Here is a 20092-nt window from a genome sequence, read left to right as displayed (position 1 = left end):
CGAGGAGACCAGACAAACCTGGAAGCTGGTGAGGTCAGGGAATGCAGAGGGTTTGCGATGGTGCTGAAGCCCCGAATGAACTTCCTGTAAAAGTTGGCGAAGCCAAGGAACCACTGAACCTCCCTCCTGGAGGTGGGTACTGACCAATCTTTAATGGCTGCCACCTTAGCGGGGTCCATCTGGGTTCTACCCTGCCCCACCACAAGACCAAGGAAAGACACAGAAGAGACATGAAACTCACTTTGCAGCCTTAACAAAGAGCTGGTTGTGGAGGAGACGATGGAGTACCCGGTGAACATGCACTCTATGGGTCTGCTCATCAGGAGAAAACACAAGGATGTCATCCAACTAAACAAATACAAACACATTCAGCATGTCACGAAGCACATCATTAATTAGAGCCGGAAACACAGAGGGTGCATTAGCCAGACCAAAAGGCATGACTAAATATTCATAATGTCTAGTACGTGTATTGAAGGCAGTCTTCCACTCATCCCCCTCCCGTATCCTAATCAGATGGTAAGCATTTCTCAGATCAAGTTTAGTGAAAATCTTAGCACCCTGTAACATCTCAAATGCAATAGACATCAACAGGAGGGGGTACCTGTTCTTGACGGTGATGTCGTTGAGTCCTCGATTGTCTATGCAGGGGCGCAGGGTCTTGTCTTTGTTACAAAGAAGAACCCCACTCCTGCAGGAGAGGATGATGGACGGATGAGGCCAGCCTTAAGGGCAGAGTCCACATAGTCTTTCATGGCCTGGTGTTCGGGACTGGAGAGAGAATAGAGATGACCCCTGGGTGGTGTCGACCCTGGTAGCAGGTCGATAGAGCAATCATAAGGTTGATGTGGAGGCAATGAAGTGGCCCTGGACTTGCTAAAAACTTCCTTGAGGTCGTGGTAACAGGCTGGGACAGAAGACAAGCAAGGATAATCCATGTCCAAAATAGCAGCTGTGGCTGACTGAACTGATGGGTTCTCCAAACAGTGACAAGTCCAGGAGCTAATGGAGCCTGTAGCCCAGTCGATGACCGGACCATGTTTCTTCAGCCATGGGAACCCCAATATCACTGGGTGTGGATGGAAGGAGGAGACCAGGAAAACGATGGACTCAGTGTGCTGATCTGGGAAGGTAAGCAGCACCGGAGGAGTCTGTAACGATACCGAACACAAGAGGCAATAATCCACAGTAGTAGCCTGAAGGGGCTTCTCAAGAGTCTGTAACTGAAGCTTCAGTCATGCTGCAAGGGATGTATCCATCAAGTTGGCATCAGCACCAGAATCAATTAAAACAGTTTGTCTAACAGTCTTGTCTGAACTGGTTAAGGTAACCACAGGATTCACTCGTTTTACTGACGAAAAAGTGGTTCGACTCACCATGGTCTTCTGGGTCTGGAGTGTTCTCCTGTTGACAGGACAGTTCCCCACAAGGTCACCGGCCTGGCCACAGTACATGCATAGGCCCAGCCTCCACCGTCGCTGTCGTTCTTGTGGCGAGAGACGGGCTTGGCCGAGTTCCACGGGTTCGTCTGTCTTAGTGGATGACGTGGGACAGTGCGTTGGCGTGAAGGTCGAGACAGGCGGCTGACTGCCAAAACCGATGATCCCAGGTTCAGTACTCCAACCCACCGGCCGATTGATGGAGCCGCCCCACTCTCTCCTCCTGTCATAGAGTCTCTTGTCTAACTTAAAGAGCGGGTCAATTGAGCCTCGGAGTCCTTCTCCACCCACGTATCAATTTAAAAAAATGCAACATTAGTAGGCGTTGCCTGGAGGACCGAGAGGGCGGAGCCGCGGCAGTGACGAAGACGACGGCTAACTAGAAGATGCTAGCTCCCTTCACTCTATGCAGTTATTAGAAGTGGAGGATGTTTCTCCCCCTCCTTACCCAGACACTCGAGAAGAAAGGGACCAAGTCTATTTGGAGGAGACAAGCAGACCTGAGCCTTATTGTTGTGAGCTTGTGAGTTGCCTGTAACTCCCAGAACCACCTCTGAACGCAAGTAGCCGTTAGCCATAGCATTGGATTAGCTGCAGGGTTCGTCTCCACGGCCCCCAGAGCTAGTATTCAGCATGTTTTAGAGGTTTATCTGCTTCAGCACACCTGGTTTTAATCAGCAACAAATAGCTGAGCTGCTTAACAGTTAATCTAACCTGTTAAAGCAGGAAAATCCACTGAAACATGCTGGATAGCAGCTCTCCGGTAGCTTTGGGCTCAAGTTACAGTCTGCTGCATAAAGTTATGAAAATGCCCCATGAGAAAATTATTCTGTAATGTGTTCAGCTCACTAAAACTGCCCTGGTTTATTTATTTACCGATAACAGCTGCTCTCTTGGTTCTAGGTCCTCTGGTGTCTGCAGGTGGTCTCCTCTGCTGGTGTCGTCAGGATCAGGAACTTCCAGAAGAATGTGCCTTTCAATGACTCTTTCCCCCTTATTTGTTATATTAATTAAATAAATCTAATTTTATATATTATATATTTCCTGTTTTTGTTCATGTCCATAAATACTTAAACATGCTTGAAATTAAAACGAGCTTTTAACAGTGAGGTGCTAGTTTAATTCATCACAATAGAGCAAGTTAAACATGCACTGTGATAATTCAATTAATGTAATTTATAAATACCCATTAAAATATCAAAACTGGAATCTATATGAGATATTTGGCAGCACAAAAAACTTGTCAAACACAATATTTATTATAATAATAGTAGGCAGACAGGACACAGAGCTGATGGAGGTTCTCAGTCATCGAAGGATGGCTGAAGGCTTTCCAGGAACAGGAGATGTGGTGTTGTCTCTTCTCTCTCTATTCTGCCAGATGAGCTGATAGGTTACAGGTGTGTGAGGACATCCTCATGCTGTCATAACCAGATGACAGGAGTTATCAGGTGATCAGCCAGGCTAATGAGATGCAGAAAGAAAACAAATTCAGGACAGTGTACAATATGTGGTGTTGCTCACCTTATGTGCTCTTATAGAGTTATTAACGTGTGCCTGCCTCATGGTGTAGAGTCCATATTTTGCTGAGTGTCCTGCAATAATGCAGGTTATTAGTTAATTTACTTTTGATAGCAAAAACAAAATATTTAATGTAAAAGTTGTTTTCCAGGTGAAGCAGCTCACACGTCACCACCAAGTGTCCCGGGGGCAGAATCAGTAGCCTCCGTCATGATGTCATGATGTAATCACATACTTATTTAATTGTTAATATCTTAAAAATTCTGAAATGTTTTAATTTTTTTTTACCTTGAACAGTTCACTGAGCTTGCACTGTCATTGAGGTGGAAGCTGGAATCAACAGCAGACACCTCACATCTTGGTCTTTTCAGGGGGTGTGGCCGCTGCTCTGGGACCTTCTGGAAGATGAATTTTCATCATGGTCCCCGTGGGTCACCAGACACACTGCGGCTGTGAACTCCATTCTGGCTGGCTATGTAAAAACAAAGAAGCAGCACATTTATAAATGTTTAAAAGAGCATAAAATCACGTGTAACAATAATCTGTAAAACAAATTAAAACTATAAATGGTAAATGGTAAATGGCCTGTATTTGATATAGCGCCTTCTAGAGTCCTGAAACCCCCCAAGGCGCTTTACAACACAACCAGTCATTCACCCATTCACACACACATTCACACACTGGTGGGGATGAGCTACAATGTAGCCACAGCTGCCCTGGGGCGCACTGACAGAGGCAAAGGTAATAATAAAATGTTTACATAGAATATTATTAAAAATAATTCACCTTTGCTACAGGTAAGGCTTCACGTCTGCCTGGACAAGTGCATTCTTGCAGCTAAATCAGTCTGACAGCCAGTGTCTTGGGTAGATTTAGCCTGAAAAAAAAAAAGCACATTGTTGTTTGGAGTTTATAAAGTCAGATAATATACAAAAGAAACTGTCCTATATAGGCGCTTTATAACATTCCTAGTGTGTGATCATTATAATGTAAAAGTCAGTCACATATGATGTGGAGAGCCTGAAATGCGACCTCCTGAACAGAATTCCTCACAGAACCTGTTCACAGGCTGAATTTCACACTGTAATGCTGTCTGTCAACTAGTGCAGCGTTAGTTAGAGCCACTGTTGCAGAATTACCGACTGACTAGCTAAAGGAAGTGAACCACGTCTCTCAGACTTTGCATTTAGGTAGGGAATCGTCTTTAGAAGATGTTAAAATGTTTATTTAGCTTACTCACCTCAGACTGGAGCCCGCCGTGGTGGGGGAGCAGAGTCGGTGGGCTGCATCTAAATCGCGGAAGAGCCACGGTGGGCAGCCTCCCTCTTCAAACGGAGACGTGCAGAATCGCGGGAAAATGCCCACAGAGTCACCACAAGCATACTACACTACACCTACTCACCAATACTAAGACGATATGGAGCACTAAACCCGAACTACTTTCCCAATTACACTAACAGCCAAACACTAACTAAACTACAATATCCAACAGCCAAATCTAACACTAAATAAGTATTTATAACACTAAAAGATATGCTAAGACTAGGATATGCTAATGCTATATGCTAATGCTGAACTACCGCTGACCTCCAACACTCGCTTGCAAATCCAACTCCCACTCGCCACAGGGCGTGGCGGAGACGCTCGTTGCTTTTATAACTTTGGCACGGAGCTGCTACGTAGTACTCTACTGGTTTACGTAGTACTTTACTCTTTAGCCATTGGCTAAAATTTATTCAAAATGACTCAAATTCTATGTTTTCAGCTGAAGGTGGCGCATTACTGTGGTTTTTAGAAGGAATTTTAAATTTTTAAAGAAAATGCACCAAAATGCTAAAATAAAGAATGCACACATTTAAAACACTATTAGACACTCATTTATACAGTTCATCAGCAAAAAAAAGTTAATTTAGATGTTACTTGCTCTTTAATGACAAGAGCAATGAGGTCGTCTAGATCTGTAGGGAGATCAAGTGGAGCCAAACAGTCCTTTAAATAATTATTTAATCCTTCCAAAAAAGGCGTTGCATAGGGCTGGCTGGTTCCAGTCACTACTCGCAGAAAGGGTCCGGAACTCATTGGCATAATCCATCCATCCATTCATCCATTTTCTGAACCCGCTTTGTCCACATAGGGTCTCGGACGGGGGTGGGGGGGTGGGGTGGGGTGGGGGGGTGGGGGGGCTGGTGCCTTTCTCCAGTGGTTAACGGGCAATCAGGCGGGGTACACCCTGGACAGAGAGCCAGTCCATCGCAGAGCTCGATGGCATAATCAGCAGCCCTTCTCCTTCCCTGCTGTAATCTGTAAAGAGCCCGGGCGGCCTCACGACCGGGTCGAGTATGATGAAATATCTGCTTTAAGCTGTGTGAGAAGAGGGCTAAAGAGTCACATGCGTGGGTCTGGCGTCCCCATTCACTCGTTGCCCAAGCCTCCGCTCTCCCCGACAAGTGTGAGATGATAAAAGCCATCTTCACTTTATCAGTAGGGTAGGAATTAGGTAAGAGTTCAAAGTGAATTGAGCACTGAGTCAAAAAAGCCAGTTACCAGAATCTCCAGAGAACTTATCTGGTCGAGCGAGCTGCGCCTGTGGAGCCGATGAAGATGAAGGAAGTGGCGGAGCAGGCGTGCCCTCGGGATTCAGCTGGGCAGCAGAAGCGCCAGCGGCAGGAGCAGAGTCCGTGTTAACAGGATGATCATCTCTGGGCGGAGGCTCCGAGTTGCACCGCAGATGCTGTATCTGGCTGATGAGAATTCCCAGTTGTTCACCTACGGATGCCATAAACTGTTCCTGTCCAGCTGACATCTGTTGGATTCGCTGGTCGAGATCAGCAAGATGTTCCTCCTGCTGTTGCAGCCTCCTGCCTTGAGCACCCAAAGTGCTAAGTACTGTTTCCGAGCCTGCTGGGTCCATGTTGGCCAGTTCGTGCTGTCAGGTATAGGGAACTGGACCCAAAAGCAAGGCTTGAGAACCAGGAGTTAAAAGGCAAATGTCCTTTATTAAGACAGAGGTCAAAAATCAGGTAAATATTCAAACAAGCAAACCCAAGTTAGCTGGCAAAAAGAGCAGAAACGGATGCACCAAAACTAAGTCAAAAATACTGAGAGCAAACACTAATCACAGCTGGAACAAAGAGCTAGAAGACAACAACGAACTGGCAACTGAAAAAGATAACAGAGAGAGATTAAATACAAGTGAACACAGCTGGGATGAATCTGGTTAACGAAGGACAGGAAGTGACACAGAGGAGAGAGGAGGATGTCAAAGTAAAACAGGAAACAAAGAGCTGGGCTCCTGGCAGGGTGTGACACTGCCTTCCTGTTTAATAAGTTAGTTTGAATGACTGAAACCAAATATAAAGCCCAAGACCCATTAGCAGGGTATAAAAGTGGAGCCCTAATGGCTAAAACCATTATATCATTTGGTACCGACTCTGAGTGTAGTGCATGTGTTGCTGCAGGAAAACTGAGGTGGTGGAAGGCGGGAGGTGAGGTGGAGGTGGGGTGGGGTGTGGTGTGGTGGGGGGAGTAAAGAGCTCTCTTTCCATTAGCTGATTGACTTGGAACCAAGTCCTGTTGGCTGGCACTTGTTTTCCTCACGTTCAATAGAACCAGGGTATAAACATCTTTGTTATAGGAAAGGAAAAAAAGAATCATCAGAAAAAAATGTTCAAGCAACAATCCCCACCCCTCACCCGGCGGTGTATGCTAGTAAAAGCCGTTGCCTTAGTACATTTCTGAGTGTCGTTGATGTTTTGTATTAGGCGCTCCATATTTTGTGTGAGCCAGAGTGAAGGCCTAATGGACCATAACGTGCTGGAGTGGCTGGCCGGCTGTCTCAGACACCACATCACACATTAGGATCCAACGTTTACTCCAGTGCAATGTCAGATTGAATAAATGATAAATATAAATGATATATATACTTGTGCTGGCTCTGTTGCTTCAAAGGCTTCACAAACCATAAGTGTTCTTTTTCTTTGAAACCAGGTCAGCCGCTAAGTTCTTTGAATAGAAAAGGAAGGGATGGGAGGTGGGGGTGAGGGTTGCTTGTTGTGCTTATGGGCTCACAGTGTTGTGCCCAATGGATGGAGCATGTTTTATGTTGGAAATCAACATGTCTTCGATGGTGTCTGGGAGGAAGACGTGTGTGTGTGTGTGTGTGTGTGTGTGTGTGTGTGTGTGTGTGTGTGTGTGTGTGTGTGTGTGTGTGTGTGTGTGTGTGTGTGTGTGTTTTCTCGTAGTTTGCTTAGAAGAAGGCTTAAAAGAGTGCTGGGTGGATATTTTTAAACACTAAGAATACAGAGCTGTTATCAACGATGTTAAAGGGATCCTAGTGTGATGACTGGTTAAAGCTTCACATGGCGGGATTTTTAATTGTTTGGTAATTTCTAAGTCCAGTATGTGTCATGATTTGAATTGGTAATGACCAAAATATGGTGATATTGAAAGATCTTGGGCCCTCATTCATCAAATGTTTGCAGAAATATTCCTAAAGTCTTTCCTATGAGTGAAATTTAGAATGTTCATACGAACAGTCAAAATCCTGATTTAAGAAACATACGGTGGCCTCTCGTAAGCATGTTCCTCCACACTCGTCTGATGATAAATCCCACCTGTGTGAACCCAGGTGCTCTTGTCCATTCTCAATCGTTTACATACAGAAAGGCCCTCAATTACCATTTTTGGTCACGCTACGTCCTCTGCATTCCCGGAAAAAAAAGAAAATCTTGTTGTGAGATCGAGACACAAGCTGCAGGGGTGAAAAATAACCAAACAAGTTGCAGAGGTTATAAATGCAGTTGGGACAGAGGAGAGGTTCCTGTCAGGAATAAATAAAAAAACTTAAATACTGATCAATCGTAGAGTAACGAGTTGTCATTTAAATTTAAGATGTTGTTCTGGTTGAAGTTAGTTTATTTGAAATGTTGATGGAGCTGTAATTTTGCCTGGTTACCTTGACAACGCGGTGTGTGTGATTAGCAGAGCAGAGGAGGTTCTGGAGGGTTCTTGTAGTTGTAAAATAGAATATGGACTGGTACCAGATGTGTGTGGTTTGTTTTTCGCTCCACAAAGAGTTCAAAATCACAGCACAGCTCCAGGATCTCCTTTCAGCGCGCTCACGAAAACACATTCACTCCAGAGAGCACGCTCTGACCAATCCTTAATAATAAGAAGAAACAATATTTAATCTAGCGCATCTCAAGCAAAATCACGAGGCGCTTCACAAGGACAAAAATATAATAAAATAATTTTTATTAATAAATTTTTTTTAAAACATCATAAAAATGAGAATGGTAAATTTTGTGATTACAAAAAACATGAAATCCATTCTACAATGTCAGATTCCCGTTGGGTGTTTTAGCACCAGTTAAGTGACTCAGCTGTTTTTCCACCAAAATAATTATATATTCAATAAAATCATTTATGAATGAGGAAGGCTTCAGTGTTAGCCGAAACTTATCCACAAAAAACGATAAAAAATCTTCTACTACACTGTATTTAAAAAAGAATTAAATCAATGGTAATTACTATGTGAAGTGCCTTAAGACGACTCTTGTCGTGATTTGGCGCTATATAAATAAACTTGAATTGAATTGAATTGGAAGGATTACATAGAAATGAATGAACAAAAGAAGACTAGAGCACTCTTAACACACCACACATGGTAAGATTACCTTTACAGGTGTCACAGTAATTGGGTGTATCCTCAAGACTGTTAGAAGGGGAGATTTTGGGTTAAAAATTAATAAATAATAAAAATAATTATCCCTAAATTGTTGTCACAGGGCAACAGAAAGTGGTAAATCCATGTCGTTGCAATTTATTTTTTATGTCACTGAATCGTTTCATAATATGTCCTCAAATTAAGAAAAAGTTTCAAATTGTACAAATAAAAGTAGAGCGTAGCAGGTGGGAATGTGCAGCCCAAAACTTAATGAAGTCAAATGTAGATTGATGAAAATGGATGGGGAAACACAGCAGGATGCAAACACCATATAGAACCCTAATGGGTAAATAAAGTCGACCTGTATGTAACAGAATGAAATGACTGTTTTTTTCTCCTCCTCTGCACAAGACTAGTCTGCAAGAGATATGTCCTTACATATACGAGCAGCAAATCAGGTCATTTAAACATGTTTCTTCTAACTGTCACCATCTCTTCTCTTCTTTGCCCATGGAGTTTGACAAAGCTACATTTCAAAGACCAGCCTACGTATTAGATAACTAACCCCACATAATCCCTGTCAATGGCCCTTGCTGCACCGTCTCAATGACTGGATGGCTTAGTGCTGCACTCAGACGTTGCTATTTAGTCTAATCATTGCCATCATAAACCATCTTTATGATGAGTCCTTTTCGGGCCTTTGGATTCCCCACCTTTGAAAAATAATTACAAGATGAGAGAAGCTGGCTACCACATGGCTCTTTGGTGATAATTTCATTTGGGCGGTTGTATGTGGCAAACCATGAGACACGAATGCTGCATGAGTAATGATACCAGCGAGCAGTCTAGACTCATATTTAAGGAAAGGTTTTCCTGGATGTACTCTCCAATAACAAGCCATCTTTTTTATGTTAAGCTGGAAAATTATTTTTTAAATGTATTTTTCATTTCAGTTTGTCATGTCTTCCTCTGCAGACTAGTGAATAACTGTAGGAGATCAACTAAAGGGTTTATTTACTGATAAATAGATGTTTTCTGTTGCTTTTAAAGCTATTATGAAGAAACTGTCATCGAAACATTAATAGTTTATGTCTGTTTTGTTAACTTTGTCTTCAAAAAATTTATTTTTGGAAAAATATGAAAATGAATGCGAAATAAAAATAATTTTCAAAACACATTAAACTCTTTATTTATACTTGATATATTTAGTTCTGCAGAATTATTATCTAAAGCTTGATTATTTGGTTATTCAGCCACTGCTAAAGTGTCTACTGCATTTTATTACACATAGTTAACCAGTTTTACCATAAGGACTCAACAAATGTTTACTATTATGGTTGATCTTTTCTATTTTAAGAAAACACTGGCGAAATGATCTTTTCCTCCCCTTTGCTAATTATAAGGAACGACAAATGTAGAAGTCGTTTTTTTAGATACACATTGTTTTGTTTGCTGTGGCACTGCAAACACAAAGGAGTGTGACTGTTTTTGAGCATCTTACAATAAACACAGGTTTTTATAAAATTTTATAAAATATGTTGTGTTTACCTGAAGTTCCAGATAGGGCCCAATAACAAGAGTCCACAGGTAACATCTGATTTGTTTTGACCTTCAGAAAAAAAACTTTTGTCAACTATGTCTGAACCCTAATAGTGCTTTATTGTTTTGTGCCCGCCCCACCCTCACCCCCCCCCACCCCCCCCCACACACACACACACGTATTTTTGTTCAGCAGGTTGATGCATCATGAATTAGGAGGATCCAGTTGTTAAATATTCATAATTTCTCACTGGAATCTCTAATTAAGTGATGCTCCTCTGGGTTTCACTCAGTCATGTGCTTAGGCGGAATGTAGTTAGGCAGTGGCCCCTGTGGGCTACCATCTGTAAAACAGAGCTGCAATTAAATAAATAAATAAATAAATAAATAAACATGGTGTAGGCTTTCTGTTGCTTCAGGGGGGCAGAAAGGTCTGATTCCCCCCGTGTCGTGCACGACGAAATACAGATATGCTCTCTGTAAAATGTGCTTTACAATCAGGAGTGAGTCACAGGAACAAGATGCAGGTCGTGTGTAAAAGCCACTGGCGCACACGCACGCGCACACGGAGACATCACCAGCTGATATTAAGATGGGTGTGCGCCAGAATCAGTTTATGCTTGACTTGTTTTTGTAGAAAAAAATAAAGAAAAAGCTCCAGAAGAACGGCTGGTTGTGGTGAGAGCTATGACCGTGGGTGACGGAGCAGAAGGGAGGGAGGAGGGGTGAGCGACGCTCCGTTCTGCCTAGTGCAGGACGCAGGAGACGGTCGCTCTCCAAGGTGCTTAAAGTCAGAGCGCGCTCCGTCTTCAGTCTCGCCTACTGGCGATGGACCTCGGCTGCAGAATCCAGTGATGCCTGGCTCCAGTCGCAGTTGGGTTCATCTTTTTTATTTTTTATGTTTGACTCCCACCCTGGTGGATTCTTATTGAAAGCATCTGGATGTGCAACAAGACCGACTCTCGCTTTCAAACACTGACCTGCATCATCTGGAAATACTAAACTGACTCTGGATTCTCAGGGAATGCTACCGAAGGGATTTTTCTAGTAGTTTTCTTATCCATCCGCCTGCTTGTGTCGCATTTTGTTGAAGGAGAACTGCAATGTTGTTGCAGGAAATAAAAAGGTAAGTCGGATGAGGATGATCACAAAGAAGACCTACTTTTTCCGTGGATGTCTTTTCCTTTTGCGCTGGGAAGAGCAGCGCGAACGGCTCTTCGTTCATTGCTTTTAAGCCCATAAACCCGGAGGAGGCGGGGAGGAAAACACGGTCTCGTGGAGAATTTACCGCGTGGATGGAGGGAAGTTTCCAATAAGGCGACTATCTGATTTGTTCCGGCTCTTTTTATGCTCAATGTGTTGACTTTAAGAAGATATCAAACATTTTCCCTGCGGTGAGTTCGCCTTATCTCTCTTTTTTCCACAAATGTAAATCTGAAAAGGCACACATCTCCATCATACACGTTTAAACTCATCAGCGGCATTTCTGTTAGTTGCATGCAGTTGTGATGGTGTTACTGTGTTCCCCCTGCAAACGGGGTGGGGGTGCATTTGGTCATTGCCCCTGAACGTTTGCATACACGACTGATTCACTGTTGCACAGCGCGTTTACGCAGCGCAACCCAAACTGGTGGGATTACCCCATCCAGTGGAATAAGGCATCAACCAAAGCTACCTGTTGTCTCTGGACCCTCACACAAAGTTTCTTCTTCTTCTTTTATTGTTTCGGCCTTTGATGAATGCGGAAAAGAAAATGCACCCCACCCACTTAATAAACACAAATCTCCGTCCTTTCTGCGATCATGCACGAGATGTTGCACTATGCATATTATATAAGCCATGCCTATTGCATGCACGTTATGTAACATAAACCTGTTGATGAGCTGCAAAGGAAAGAAAAAATATTTGATTGCATAGAACTTGTTGGGGGGCAAACAAAAGTCGGATTGGTGCTAAACAGCTGCAGTGGAATCATCCTCTTTGGTGTATTTATTTATTATTCTTCCTCCGCAGCCCATCTACCTAGACATGATGACGGTGGTGATGATAAAGGTGGTGCTGCTATTGAAGAGCTGGACGGATTCGGAGCAGATACCAGGAGCGTAGAAATGTCATTCATGCACTTGGGTTGAGTGTGGATGTCAACGCCACGAGGAAGGATGCGCGCTCGCCTGTGGGCCGCCTCCGTCCTCCTCCTGTCCCTGAGCGTCGCGTCGCCGGCCGCGGTGGACAACCCGCAGGATTACACCGCGGACGAGGCCGAGCGGACCGCCGTTGATAACATCATCTTTGATGACTACCGGGGCAAAGGGTGCGTGGACGATAGCGGGTTTGTGTACAAACTGGGGGAGCGCTTCTATCCGGGACACTCTAACTGCCCGTGCGAGTGCACGGAGGACGGGCCGGTGTGCGACCAGCCCGAGTGCCCGAAACTGCATCCCAAGTGCACCAAAGTGGAACACAACGGATGCTGTCCCGAATGCAAAGAGGTCAGGAACTTTTGCGAGTACAGAGGGAAAACCTATAAAATACTGGAAGAATTCAAGGTAATACTATTTTTATTATTCAGATGGGATGTATTTGTTTTAGCATACATGGATGTTGCTCAAATGCTTTGCAAAACATGCCCTAACCATAACAAACTTATAAAAACTACATTTAAAATTATTTTCCAACTTAGTGCCATCAATCATCTGCAAAGCTCTACATTTTAATCATCAAATTGTGTTCATTGGCCAAAGGCACAAAGATGGCTGCCTCCATCAGGTGATGTCATCCCACCCCATCCCTGCCTCCCCAGCTGAGCATTTGCTCCACATTACCACGGTGACAGATGCTTAAGCTATTTTTTATTCTGCTGATTTGTGGACACTGAGTCATCGCCCTTCTTGAATGGTTTCCAGCCATCAGACCAGTGTCTCAGCAGTCGTTGTGTGTTTCAGCACCATCTGATTATGAATGACACCATGAGAGCATGACAAGCACATTCTGTGTTTAAACTGTTGCTGCCCACGAGGAGACCTCCTACTCTGAATTTGGCACTAGCAGACTGTGGCTGGAACTGATTGAAATAAGAAATGACACAACATGGTTAAAACAAGGGCCTCTATATGGTTCGATCATGGATTTTATTAATGCCTGTGCAAATAAATCAGGGACCAGAGAGAGCATTCATTACTTACTACACACATACTCTGCATACAAGATTTGTATGACACAATTACAATCTGAATAAAAATAACAGATTCATCTATTTAATTTTTACATTTTAGTTGTTTCTCTTGATCTAATTAAATAGTTCATCAAATACGATGGTGTGACCAATAAATTACCTTTTCTTTTTAATTTCTGAAGCATTATTCTACAGATAAATATTTTTTGCACCGTGTTTATTTAGATAAGCATTTCATTTGCAAACTATAACAAAGTCCCTCAGCAACTGTTATTTTCCAGTAGAAAATGGCATTTTGAGTCACCAGTTTTCTGCAACCATCTCAATATCTGTCCCTTTTTAAGTCAAGTGCTTCCAATTCATCTGAAGCAGATCAACTTTGAATGAAGCTACATTAAAGTGGCATTATACCAAAATTCAGTTTACAGATCTGCACACAAACACAAGTGGTTCAACCAAATGTGGACCCTACAAATGGCCAAAATGGGGTAAAAATTGCTATTTCTGTCCAAAATGGCCACAAACGTTTTACAAATGTATATAAATTTGTATAAAAATTACTTTGGATATATTTTTCTTCATTTAATCTGTTTGTTAATGAAGAGATTAAGATCTACGTAAATAAAACATTTGTGTTTTAATTTATTCTCATTAGGAAAATAGTTCAGCACCACTTTTCTAACAGCCTGTTGACATTTGTGCTCAGAACCAGTTTTCGTATGATAAAGAAGCAACTGCAAATTAATGTGTGAAGGGATTTTTCATCCGTTTTTATTTTATCCCAATTATTTGGGGGTTTTACTATTTGGAAATTGGGTTGCAGGGTGGAACAGCGGGTAACACGGTTTCTTCACATCACGAATGTTGTAGGTTTTAATCCTATGACTTTTCTGCATGAGGGTAGCATGTTGCCCAATGAGTGCATGTGTTTTCTCCAGGTACTCCAGTTTCCTCCCAAAGAAAAGAAAAACATGCATGTCAGGCTGATGGAAGCCTTGAAATTGTCCCTAGGTCTGAGTGAGTACTGTTGTTTAAAGTTAAAGTCCCATCAGTCATCATACACTGGTGAAATTACATCTCCGCATTTGACCCATCCCCATGGGGAGCGGTGAGCTGGGGCTGTGGCCATGCTCAGGAACTATTTGGCGGTTTAACCCCCCAATCCAACTCCTTAGTGTCGAGTAGGGAGGCACTGGGTAGTACCAGTTTAGAACCCCTATCTCCCAGCCCCAGGGCTAAGACTCTACCAATAGGCCACTGAAAATATTTGTCTACATTTGTCTTTGTAATGGACTGGTGACCTGTGTAATGGAAATGAAGGGTATTATAATTTAATTAATGACCAGAGATATTAATGATCCATACCTGTGGCATGGGTCCCATCTCTGGACACTGGGCTGTTCTTAAATCAGAAGAGTGGTCTTTTTTATTACAGGGAAATTTAAATTAAACACTTTGCATGGACTGAGAGACAAGAGAAGAGAGAGAGACCTTGGAACGTTTAAGAAAATTTTATTATCTAAATTATTTTTAAACAATTAACAGGACTAACTCTCTACTGATGGATGCAAATGGAATGTAATGAGGTGGAGTGTGTGTTGGTGTGATGTCAGTTCAGAATCTCCGTTCTGGAGAAGCGAGTCTGAGTGGGAGATGTTGTTTTGCTCCTAACTGATCAACGTTTGAATCGTAGTCAGAAAAGACATGAGACGCTATCTTGCCGTTCTACATTACCCGTCAGGGACTCCCGTGTTAGATCAGGCTGGTGCCTATCTCCAGCGGTCAACGGGCAATCAGGCGGGGTACACCCTGGACAGAGAGCCAGTCCATCGCAGGGCAACACAGAGACACACAGGACAATCACACACACACACACTCACACCTAAGGACAATTTAGACAGACCAATTAACCTAACAGTCATGTTTTTTGCGGGCTGTGGGAGGAAGCCGGAGTACCCGGAGAGAACCCACGCATGCACAGGGAGAACATGCAAACTCCATGCAGAAAGATCCCAGGCCGGGAAGCGAACCCAGGACCTTCTTCCTGCAAGGCAACAGCTCTAACCACTGCGACACTCATTAAATCATAGCATTGTGATTTCACAGATCGGTCACATGGTTATTATTGACTAACAGTTGTTTTGATTAGCTTTATTAAAACAGAGTTCTTTGATTAATTAAAAGAAAAGTGTTCTTCTTTCTTCTGTCTTCTTGCTGGAATGTAAACATTAGAAGTGAATGCATGACCGTGGCTGTTCATGCACACTGGCACTGTGTCACAAGGACAGCTGTTAGAGGGGAGAAATGGTTCCTTCATCGCGTTAAACCTGTGTCCCCCGCCTCATGTTTTATGACTGCTGGAATTAGCCACAAGCTCAGTGTGACCAAAGAGAATGAATCGATTTATATCATAGATTAATAGAAAACACAAAATTTCTTCTTTTTTGTCATTTTGTAGAAAATCATTTGCACAGAATTTTTGCATGAGATTCAAATAACTTAATGAGATTTTAATGGAGAATGTGTTGCTCATTGTGCAGAATTCATGGTTTAATGCAAAAAAAATTATTCTACTTTTTTACCATACTATAGTTTGTTTTTATTAAATGCAATTAGTACTATTACTATTACTATTACATTTTTATTATTATTTTTTATCTGAAAGATCTGTAGCATCTCCCAGAAGGAAGCAGGTTAACTTCACTTACAGGCCATTCTCCTAACAAAAACATTTTGGATGCTAGCTGTATTGTAATAGATTATAGCAGGCTGCTTAAGATTTGCAATCACTGCAGGGCGTCGGGTCAGGACAGTGGTTATATGTTCAGGAGAGTGGGAAATAATTAGCGAATGTCCAGCTCCAAAGATGTCTTTGAGTTCTTCTTTAATTAGGCACAAACATTCTCCATACAGGTATCCGACTGGTTTGGAAGCAGATGCAGGATACATGGGTGGATGTTTGTGTGTGTGACCAGGCTCGCAGATAGGGTAGGGGATGGGGGGGGATCTGCCCCCCCCACCCCCCCCCGATTCAGATCGACCCCGATCCATCACCCCCAACTAAGGCCAGAAAGAAAACAAAATTGGAGGTTAAGCGCTTGAAGCTCCTTTTTCCAATTACACTGAATGCAGCATGACGTAAACAAACACCGACTCCAGGGGCGCCAAAGTGGTTGCTGCTAGGATGCAGGATGAAGCAAAAAAGGCAACGATCACTGCGTATTTAAAAAAGACCAACAGTGTAAGTAGGCGGGACCGATCTGTTTATGGGTGTTGGTTCTAGTTTCAGTACGTTGTTGTCAGTGTTGGGACTTACTCGTTAAAAGCGCCAATGCCTCACTGCTGACTTTAACAAGTCTCATCTACAAATATGATCCCTCATGAAGTTACTACTTTACTCCAGAAAATAGTGGAGATCTGGAACCTTCAGGCTGAGCAAAGTTTTTAGAGTTTTTAGAGTTTGAAAAACGCCTCCCGCCGAGAGGCTCCCAGTTGGGGAGAGGAGAAGATGTGTGCAGAATGAAGAGCGCAAATATTAGATAAAATGCATAATTGCCAGCAGGTCTGGTCTTTGTTGACTGATCACTTCGTCTGGTAATGACTGACTCTGATTATGAAGCAGAATATCTGATGAAGAAATTCACTCATCCAGCCGGGAAGATTGACGCTGATTCAGCTTCAGACAGCTGGTGCTGCAGAGAGGTGTGTGGAGTTTACAAGCTCCAAACGTTGGGTTTGATGTTTGTTTAACCTTCTCTGGGACGTGATGGATGTAGAAACGATGGTAAAAATGCCACTAACGTGACAGACGTAGCGACAATGTAAAAAAAAAGCCGTAAAAAGAGGCAGATGCCGATGCGTTATATATGGAAGTCAAAGTGTGCCACATAATCATAAAAAAATAAAATATAAAATTTAAAAAGATATTTATTTATTTATATATAAATAAAACCTTTCCAAATATAATGAAAATTTCTAAATATCGTAAAAATACGAAGGAACATCTGTTGGTCAGGCTGAAAAGTTTGGGAACTACTGCTCTAAGTGATAAGTGAATATTGTTTTTTAAATATATTTTATGTGCCGTTTTTTAGGGCTTTTGTGTTTTCTGTAAAGATTGGTATGCTGAAAATCATTTAATGTTTTGCATAAAGCATGATGTTTTGGTTAGTAATTGATTGGGAGAATAACAAATGACTGAATTAAATAGTGGGGCGCCTCTGTCAGTGCACCCCAGGGCAGCTGTGGCTACATCGTAGCTCATCACCATCAGTGTGTGAATGGATGAATGATACACTGTAGTGTAAAGCGCTTTGGAGTCCTTACTCTGAGAGGCTCTATACGAGTGCGGATCATTTATCATTTATAGTGTTGATCAGGCAGAGCTTTGTTGCCAGGGTATATAAACGTATACGTATATAAAAGTGTTAGTTTTTACGTAAACCGTTGGATGAAATTACACAAACTGACTGAGCTCTAGTTAAGGCGCTTGCAATAGTTTGTGTATGTGTGTGTGTGTGGGGGGGGGGGCTATTTATATGAGATCTCCAGGTGATATTGTAAGTATCACTCCCAGAAATCGATACTCATTTACCTTTTCTATTTCATTGTTGTCCAATTTGATTCTTATTTTAATGTCTTTAATTTGTTCACCAAACAGCATCATTTTTGTTTTTGATATATTTAAAGATAATTTGTTTTTGTTAAACCAGTCTTTCCAATTCTGCTGTCATCTCTGTCACAAGTAACTGTAGATCTTTACCTGAACATAATATTGCAGTGTCATCAGCAAATAAGATGATTTTGAGTTTTGATGATACCCTGCATATATCATTTATATATAGAAGAAACAGTATTGGTCCTAAGACTGAACCTTGAGGGACTCCACAATTTGTATTTCTGAGTCTTGACCTGTGATCATTTATCTGTACGTATTGCTGTCTGTCAGTTAAGTAAGATTTCACCCAGTTATATGCAATCCCCCTAATCCCATTTTGTTGTAATTTATTTTAAAGTATTTCATGGTCTACTGTATCAAAGGCATTTTGGAGGTCTATAAATATGCCATTAGAATACATTTTACGATCCATTTTTTCGGTTACCTCTTCTATGAGAGCTATCAGTGCAAGAGCAGTTCATCTATTTTGTCTAAATCTATATTGACTATTATTGAGTAAGTTGTATTTTTCAATGAAACCATTCAGGCTGGTCAATGGGCAATCAGGCGGGGTACACCCTGGACAGAGAGCCAGTCCATCGCAGACTAGGTCTGACCGTGACACCAATTGCTGCTTTTGCACATGTTCCATTGATGACAGGTTAGAAAAGTGGAACGCATCCCCTGTTGATACATCTGTTTCAAGTCCAAACTTCTGTCTAAAATAGGTCTAAAAATAGCACACCGTAAGTCACTCATGCAAGTAGCTTATAGTTTCACCTGCATCCACTATAGATAATCGTTTATTATGCCAGGCTTTTCAAATGTTCATTTTAATAGGAGGAGATGAAAATGTTTCAGGTGGTCAGTTATCTTTACACTGATTCAAATGAGTAAACAGTTGTCACATACATAAAGGAGGAAGCCAGATGCAGGTGTGCAAAAATATCTAAGATTAATGTGAAAATGGAGGAAATAAATCCAGGATACTAAAAACTGCAAAAGTAGAGCATAGAACAGGCCAAAAGAAAACCTGGATGTAAACAGAAGGAGCCAAAGAGAAGCAGTTGTGCTGCAGACCAGAGATGAGATGAAACAAAATAGAAAGGACATTTAAAAACACAAAAGGAGAAAATATATTTTAACTAGAATAAAAACAAGTGCTTAAAGAATCCTAGTAGGTTCAACCAACATCAGTTAGTCTCTGACAAGATGAGGAATTTGGGTGTTGTTTTTGACCAATCAATGTCAATGGAATGGTCTTCCTTTATCCTTATGTAAGATTGACAGTCTGGACACTTAAAAAACAGCTGAGGACCCGTTTACTTAAAGCTGCCTTCACATAATTCTTTTATTACCTCATTTTTAACTCAAATTTGTAATTGTTCATCTGCTTTGAGATCATTAAGATTTTGTGTTTTATTTTGTTTTGATCTATGTGAAGCACTTTGTGATTCTATGTCTGTGATAAGTGCTATATAAATAAAGTTTACTTACTTACTTGGTTTAAACCTGAATGACATAGAAAAGGTTCACCAGCGTAAATGGATCACACCTCTTTTTGATCCGACACCAAACTCCAGCAGAACATCTCGTTTCTTCCTTTGCACAAGTTAATTTAACATTTAATGTTGCTAAAACAAAAAGAAAAAATATCAACCAAACATCTATTATTTTTTACACCAGTACACAGAGATTGTTATCTTACTTTTAAATTCAAATGTTTGAATTAATCTTATTCCTCACGGGGCATTTCTTAGTCGCCTTCTTCAGCACGATGAGAAATGGGACTCGTTACTGGGTTCTCTTCTGTTAGCATTGTTATATTTCTACTGGGAGCCATCATATACGCACTAAAAATAATTAACTGATGAGTTATTTAATTAACAAGTAAAAAATGATACAAATTTAGATACATATAACTGTGTCTTTACTGAAGGACACATTTGAAATCCTGCTGATTGCCACCAGTCTCATTGATGCTATTTATCATTTTAAATGAAAGGGATTTAAGATTTGCAATAAATAGATCTATGAATCCTTAATTAAAGAAATAAGAAAAGGCACACTAAATTGTGTTTTTACTTTGTTTCTATAAT

The 20092-nt window shown here is 41.6% G+C and overlaps 1 protein-coding gene and 1 long non-coding RNA gene across 2 annotated transcripts in view; one reads left to right on the top strand and one right to left on the bottom strand.

Annotated features, from left to right (window-relative positions):
* Positions 1 to 2735: 2735 nt before the first annotated feature.
* On the bottom strand, positions 2736 to 4839 carry LOC129164966 (uncharacterized). Its single transcript, XR_011516297.1, has 3 exons — positions 3747 to 4839; positions 2964 to 3432; positions 2736 to 2903 (listed from the first exon to the last, which is right to left on the bottom strand). It is a non-coding gene; the product is annotated as an uncharacterized lncRNA (long non-coding RNA).
* A 5909-nt stretch (positions 4840 to 10748) lies between these two features.
* Positions 10749 to 20092, top strand: part of vwc2l (von Willebrand factor C domain containing 2 like) — a 29750-nt gene continuing 20406 nt past the window's right edge. The window contains exons 1-2 of the mRNA XM_015966704.3: positions 10749 to 11558; positions 12178 to 12710. Coding sequence (XP_015822190.1) covers positions 12303 to 12710 — 408 coding nt within the window. The 5' untranslated portion in view covers positions 10749 to 11558; positions 12178 to 12302. The remainder of the gene's footprint in view (positions 11559 to 12177; positions 12711 to 20092) is intronic.

This window comes from Nothobranchius furzeri, chromosome 14 (genome assembly GCF_043380555.1).
Source record: "Nothobranchius furzeri strain GRZ-AD chromosome 14, NfurGRZ-RIMD1, whole genome shotgun sequence".
NCBI classification, from domain to species: domain Eukaryota; kingdom Metazoa; phylum Chordata; class Actinopteri; order Cyprinodontiformes; family Nothobranchiidae; genus Nothobranchius; species Nothobranchius furzeri.
This window is presented reverse-complemented; position numbering and strand designations above follow the sequence as displayed.